The sequence below is a fragment of the Branchiostoma belcheri genome, unplaced genomic scaffold (assembly GCF_001625305.1).
Source record: "Branchiostoma belcheri isolate BF01 breed outbred unplaced genomic scaffold, Haploidv18h27 scaffold224, whole genome shotgun sequence".
NCBI lineage: Eukaryota > Metazoa > Chordata > Leptocardii > Amphioxiformes > Branchiostomatidae > Branchiostoma > Branchiostoma belcheri.
Genome location: NW_017803758.1, coordinates 220,175 through 227,186, shown reverse-complemented (window position 1 = coordinate 227,186; position 7,012 = coordinate 220,175). Strand labels below are relative to the sequence as shown.

The following is a 7,012-nucleotide window of genomic DNA, read 5'->3' as shown; positions in this document are numbered from 1 at the left end:
ACTCGGTATACAGAGGTGAGGCGGCTTCCGTCCTAGATCTCCAGTGCCGAAGTTACGTCAACACTTGGTGCCCAGTGTCGGCGGCTTCAGCACTGGAAACTCTAAATCGGCAAATCAAACCTTGTCTTTAAAAGGGGTATAGAGATGCCGCCTTTGAACTCTAACACTTATATTTTCGAGATCGTACCGCCCGGGAAGCAAATTATAATCGGGGCGACAAGGTGATCGGCAGGACAATACTGCAAGGCTCAGATCCTCACATTTTTACAGACATAGACTTGGCCTACGATACTGTACTTTACGCCGCGCGGCCGACGTAAGCACCAGAGGCCCAGTGCCGAAATGATTTGAGAACTCGGCTCCCAGCGCCAAGAGTCACCGAGCACTGGAACGATCCAGTGAGGAACCCGTTACTCAGGGACTTCGGCACTTGCTATCCAGTGGTGAACGGCCTCCGAGCACTGGTAGCGAGTGCCGAGTGGAATTCAGCACTAGCTATCCAGTGGTGAACGGCCTCCGAGCGCTGGCTATCCAGTGCTGAACGGCCTCCGAGCTCTGGCAAACGAGTGCTGAGTGGAAGTTAGCACCGGGAAACGAGTGCCGAGTCAAGATTCAGCTCTTGAATTCCAGTCCTGACGGTGTTTCAGCACTGGAACAAAGCCGTTTCTGCACTAGAATTCCAGTGCGGAGCTTTCTTCCGCACAGGGCCCCGAGTGTCGACGCCACTTTCCCCGTGAGTTCCGCACTGGGCGGCCAGTGAGGAACCCGTTACTTCGGTACCCTTGCGTATGTGTGTTGTGTGTGTGTGTGTGTGTGTGTGTATGTGTTGTGTGTGTGTGTGTGTGTGAACGCGTGTAAACGTAGAGAACGCATCGTGAAATGTATCAAGGGAAGCCTGATGCCCCCCTCCCCCTACATATGCACGGGCACTGCAACAAAAAAGCGAACAAAATACAAAATTTCTAACTCAATGACTGTTCCATAAAATGGCACATTTGACAAAATTAACAGTATCATATATCACACTTACTTCTTTTCACCCTCAAAGAGTAGAAATGATTCAAAAGTTGGCGGCGCGTTCATGATGGTACACTGCAACAGCTTTCACGCTACTCTGACGTCATCAAGTAAGGTTCACTCTTTTAATAGGGGTAACATTAAGAATATTATTTTCAAAGACTGCCTTAGCTTAGTTAGTTATGGCTAAGGTCTATTAGGTTACGAATTTATCTTTATCTATAAATAAATAATGATAGCATGAAGAACTTGAGACTATATAACGTTACATAATTTCATCTTTACCGCACGAAATTACATCACACCCACAAATGGTAATGGTATGTTCTATATCAAACTAGCAGGCTGCCCTACGAGTCTTTGTTTGAAGGGCAAACACGCCTCGATGTACTCAGTCAGTTTTTGCTGCTTTCCAGAAGCAACAGGAATTTCATCCCAGGGCAAGAAACTGAGGGTACTTCAGAGCTGTTGCCGATTTTACAGACACAACAGTAGCAAGAAGAAGAAGAACCTATGGACAGCCGGTGTGGTGTAAACATAACGGTACGCTAAACGCTACATAACGTTAACATTGTAACAGTCGAGGCTCAACAGTCGACACACTTCTTATTCATAGTAAAACTTTGGCGGACCTTAAAACCACAAAGATGTTTTAACCTGCAGGAGTCCCTACGACACACCTGTAACGGCTGTAGACTTCGATATAACGTTAGGTATCAATTTGTAAACATCAACGGCATTTCGAATTCAGGCTACTAGACTAGAGTACTTTGGGTTAAGTCTAACGTTAGTCTACATAACATGTATGGCGTCGGGTGGTGTAGTGGTTAGAGCAATCGACTGTGAACCGGGAGACCCGGGTTCGATTCCGAGTCGTACCCGGGACACGTCTGAACATGCGCCCCGACGTTGTGCCCTTGGGAAAGGCACTTTACACGAATTTCCTCACTCCACCCAGGTGTGAATGGGTACCTAACTTCGGTTGGGGAAAGTCGTATTGAGGTCACCTTGTGGCGCCGAATGGCAGCCGCACAGACCCTTGCGACAGTTCCACAAAAATGATTGTGGAACAAATATGTGTATTATTTGTATTATTTGATTGTTGTAATTGTTGTGATTTGTATTGATTATTATGTGATACCCTGCACCAATTCAGCCGTATAAAGGCTGCGACTGCACGGGTACTGTTTGGACAATAAAAACCATTTATAAAAATGTAACAACGTTAACGTTTATGTCTGCAATGTTAAAAAGTTGTATAAAACACATTGTCCTTCAAGAATAGTATCATTTGGTGAAGGTTAAAACTAATGATCACTAATAACTTGCGTGTGTGTAATTAGTTAAATCTTCATCTTTGCCGGGGCTCAAAGATGTTATGACTTATGTGAGTCCCGGCTACACCCCCATATAGCCCCTGGTGGGGCACTTTGGGGTATTTTATATAAATTAAATAATGTTAACATCAATGATTTAACATTCACTCACTCACTCACTCACTCACTATCCTGGTTTAGATTTTACTGCTGCCGGTTTCCCTGTCCCAGGGGTGGGCAGCAGTCGGCAGCATACATTAACCATTTGAATGGTCCTTCCAGACATCCACAGCACAAAAGTGCAAGCGGCTAGGAAACGTTAACATTAACAGTTAGATTAAAATATTAGTTCCTCATTTATTGCTAAAAACCCAATTCTCACTTGCAGTGTGTCATTTCAGATAAACTTTGCTGATGGACATGAGTGAGTCATGACACCTGCCGTATCATGGACAAACACACGGACACCTCACCCCTCCTGCACTCCACAGTCAACAAGATGCTCAGGATGATTAACGTTACATCCAACAGAAAAGCCTTGGGTTCCAGATGTCTGTTGTTTCCCCTTCTGTTCCTAATGGTGTACTTGTTACTGCATCTTCAACTGGGCAACTTTGTTTCTATCTGGGACTCCAACAAGAGGGAAGCTGAGTGGAGGCACGTCTCTCGTCTCCAGAGCCTGGTCAGTCACCTTAACCAGCAGCTCCTAGAAACTGTAGCAGAGAGAGATTTTCTCCACGAACAAGTCAGACATATAGTAGGTAACTTGAGTCAGGGAAAACACCTCCAGGACATGGAGCTAGACCTGGATTCGGTTCTCTTTGGATTGAATGGAGCCCGAGGGAGACCTGCATGGACACACACACACACAGTCTGGGGCTGTACAGAGATCGATGCCATACAGATCACAGGAATTGTGAAGATAGGGGGCAAGATACTGGCAAAGGGACTGTATGGAACAGAGATGGTGGCAGTAAAAAGTGTGAATGTTGATTTGCCGGAAGTTGAAACATGCCTCAAAGCAAAAAAGTACATTAACAAGGATGACTGCTTCCTTCTTCCCAGCTACAAGTTGATGAAGGAGATACTGTTGCTTGCAGAGTTGACTCACCCAAATGTAGTTCGGATGTTGGGGTACTGTGTACGCGGTGAGGGCACCAGTCAGGACAGGGGAGTCACACTGGTGATGGAGATTGGAACTCCCATCCAGGACTATGGGCTGGAGACTTTACCATGGAGACACAGGGTAAAGGTAATGTCAAGCACTCCCTCTCTATGGCAATCACATGAGATCTTTATTTGCAATCAGATACATATTCATGTACAGATACAGAATGATTCATGTACAGATACAGATTCATGCAACAGTTACATTATACAGATTCATGTACAGATACAGATTCATGTACAGATATACAGATACAGATTTTCCAAGTAGGATGACCGTGTGACTGTCAGTCCCTACACCTGAGTTATAGACATGTAGATGTCAAGTAGAGATTGTGATTTGGCTGAATTCTGCCAGTAGAGATGGCACTGTATCAGTGTCTCTGTGGGTAGACACAGGAAACAGATCTAGAGTTTCGGTCAGCAATGTAACCCTCAACACTGCTTGGTAGAATTCAGAAAATTTACTTCAAAGCCAGAAAATTGGATGTGTTTGCTGTTATCTGTTCTGTTCCCTTTTCTGATCTATTCCCCTGAATCCCAATTTTGTGCTGCCATTGTCAGATTTGCCTGGATTTTGCCAGTTTGCTGGGAGTTCTGGAGCACTCGTCCATGGGAGCGCTGCTGCTGGCTAACTTCTCAGACAGCATGTTCATGGTGCGGGAGGGTTCTGTGCGGCTGGTGGAGGTGGGCAGGCTGGTGGGGACACAGCCGCGGTGTACCTCCCACTCTGACTGCCAGCTGGAGGGACTGGACACCAGTATGGCACACAGTCAAATCTTTTCTGCAGTGTAGACTTATACAAATGCATTCTTATATCCCACTACACAAAATAGCGTTTTTTAAAAGACATTGCATTAATGTTCCAATGAAAAGCAAACAGGTGAGTAAATTTTGTAATAAGAATTGTTATAAAATTCTGTATTACATAATACTTCATATGTGCAGACATGTTTGTAGATGTCCTGGAAAAGTCTGTCAGGTAGTCAGATTTGATTATCAGAAATATACTCTAGGTTAGGATAACTGGATAACTGAAAAGGTTAGGATAACTGGATAACTGAAAAGCGATAAAAGGCTAGCTAGCAGCTTCCTTGTAAGGTCATGTAAAATTACATTGAAATGAGCACATGGTCCAGTAGATATGTTGTTAAAAGCACATGCAGCACATGGTCCAGTAGATAGCACATGCAGCACATGGTCCAGTAGATAGCACATGCAGCACATGGTCCAGTTCTGTGAAAATCTTTGGGTTCAGAACCTGCCAACCCGGTCAAAATGGGTTAAATAAGGTTCGATTGGGTTCCAAGGGTTAAAGTGGGTTGTAGTAAATATTAGTGAGTTCAGAACTGCCCCGGTCCTGTGACTCTGAACCCTCATTAGCAGGTTCACTGGGTTAAAACAGGTTCAGCTCGGCCCAACCTTCTTAATTGATAACATTTCCTTACCTCCTGGAAATAATGAGAATATCACATGATCTTCACCAAATCAGTGATTGGTGCATTTGTACTGAGAGAACAGTTGGTTCAAAATTTGAATCCAGAAGCCAGTCCTCAGCCAGGGAACAGGGAAGTCTGCTTTTCTCTCTGTGTTTGTGTCGGTAATCATTCAGGGCAGTTTTCAAGCTAAACTTGTGTAGAGAAATGGAGAAGAGAGGCTGGGTGAAGACATTGGCAAAGTAACTGCATGTATGGAAGAAGGAATACTCAGGAAACGGAGATTCTACTTCAAGGTAAGTTCAACAACTCCCCACCCCCTCAGTGTGAATTTCTTTGAAAACAGGCTACTGTTTGCACATAATTTGAAAAATCGGTAGCAAGATCAACAAAGTAAACAACTCAACTGCCAGCCTTAAGGAATCTTTCTGAACTATAAATATGTTGAAAAGACCTACATGTATATATATGTTGTTCATGCAGATTAAAAAACAAAGTAGGTTTTCTGATGTAAATAAACTTGTTCAATTTGTGTGTGTACTTAGCTGAAAGTATTGTTGTTTGTATTAAATCCGACAAAAAGGTAGGAAATAAGACATTGTGTCTAGCATCTTCCCAACAACTTGGACATTTCAGGGCCTCCTTGTTCAGATTCATGCTAGCGCTGTTTTATCAAGACGCTCCTATAATGTTACGTGAGACGCTTCTGCAGCATCTGTGATACGTTAGTTGGCATTCCTGGATGCGCTAAGTGGGTTCTTCCGGGTTATGTCGGGCTTGTTTCCATGACAACTGCTATTCCCAGGGGTGGGCCAGCGGGTTAAGCCAGGTTCGCTAGCGGGTTCTCCCGGGTTTGTTGCCATGACAACCGCCAATCCCGGGTGCCGCCAGCCGGTTCAGCCGGGTCCAGCCGGAGGGTTAAAGCGGGTTGACAGGGCAGGTTCCCATGGGTTCAGAACCTGCCCTTCAGGACCCATTTTGACCTGGTTTTAGTGGGTTAAAATGGCCAGGACCGGCCAAAATGGACCCATTTTGACCCATTAAGAGGGTTCAGGCAGATTCTCCAGGGTTCATCTGGAGATTGAACCGGGAAAGTTTGGGTTCTCCCGGTTAAAAATCTGACGTGAACCTTAAGGTTATTTTGGGTTCGGGAGGGTTCTGGACCCAAAGATTTTCACAGAGGAGATAGCACATGCAGCACATGGTCCAGTTACCACATGCAGCACATGGTCCAGTAGATAACACATGCAGCACATGGTCCAGTAGATAACACATGCAGCACATGGTCCAGTAGATAGCACATGCAGCACATGGTCCAGTAGATAACACATGCAGCACATTGGTCCAGTAGATAGCACATGCAGCTCATGGTCCAGTAGATAACACATGCAGCACATGGTCCAGTAGATAACACATGCAGCACATTGGTCCAGTAGATAACACATGCAGCACATTGGTCCAGTAGATAGCACATGAAGCACATGGTCCAGTAGATAGCACATGCAGCACATGGTCCAGTAGATAACACATGCAGCACATGGTCCAGTAGATAACACATGCAGCACATTGGTCCAGTAGATAACACATGCAGCACATTGGTCCAGTAGATAACACATGCAGCACATGGTCCACTGTCTATTCTGTCATTGATTTGGCTTTCCCTCTGCAAAACCCAAAGTTCATGGTTTGCCCAGGATGCACAGATGTTTGCACTGTTGTGGTGATCAATTTGTTTATGTAAATGTACTAGTTTGGCACTTAAGGTGACTGTGTTTCTAACAGACTGTGATTTGGTTATACTGTGATTATTATTCGAATGAAAGCTCATCTGTGTTGGTAGAATCCATAGTTAAAGAGTTTGACTTGTTCCAACACAAAAATTGGAACTCACCATAAATTTTCGGCTAAACCGTGATGGTGGGAGATACCGTCTTCCCACCACTTTTGATGCACTCCTGACGTCATCACGTTTCCGACTTCCGGAAAGTCAGCGACTGCATCACAAATCTGACGAAGGTTGACGGGATCAGCCGAAAATTTATGGTGAGTTCCCTTTTTGTGTTGGAACAAGTCAAA

The 7,012-nt window shown here is 44.8% G+C and overlaps 2 protein-coding genes across 5 annotated transcripts in view; one reads left to right on the top strand and one right to left on the bottom strand.

Moving 5' to 3' along the window:
* LOC109470429 (DNA-directed RNA polymerase II subunit RPB11-a) overlaps positions 1–1,129 on the bottom strand; it is a 12,672-nt gene extending 11,543 nt beyond the window's left edge. Inside the window, exon 1 of one of the 2 annotated variants that reach the window (XR_002140254.1) lies at positions 1,031–1,126. Coding sequence is in view for 1 of the 2 variants with exons in the window: in XM_019769380.1 (XP_019624939.1) it covers positions 1,031–1,083 (53 nt within the window). In the remaining variant the exon portion in view is untranslated. Of the gene's footprint in view, positions 1–1,030 lie in introns of both variants that reach the window. The other variant, XM_019769380.1, reaches the window with a different exon arrangement.
* The window catches only part of LOC109470428, a 19,338-nt gene that overhangs the window by 1,016 nt on the left and 11,310 nt on the right, over positions 1–7,012 (top strand). For 2 of the 3 annotated variants that reach the window (XM_019769378.1, XM_019769376.1), the window contains exons 1-3: positions 1,367–1,560; positions 2,735–3,585; positions 4,065–4,260. In XM_019769378.1, coding sequence (XP_019624937.1) covers positions 2,782–3,585; positions 4,065–4,260 — 1,000 coding nt within the window. In that variant the 5' untranslated portion in view covers positions 1,367–1,560; positions 2,735–2,781. Of the gene's footprint in view, positions 1–1,366; positions 1,561–2,734; positions 3,586–4,064; positions 4,261–7,012 lie in introns of those variants that run through there. The other variant, XM_019769377.1, reaches the window with a different exon arrangement.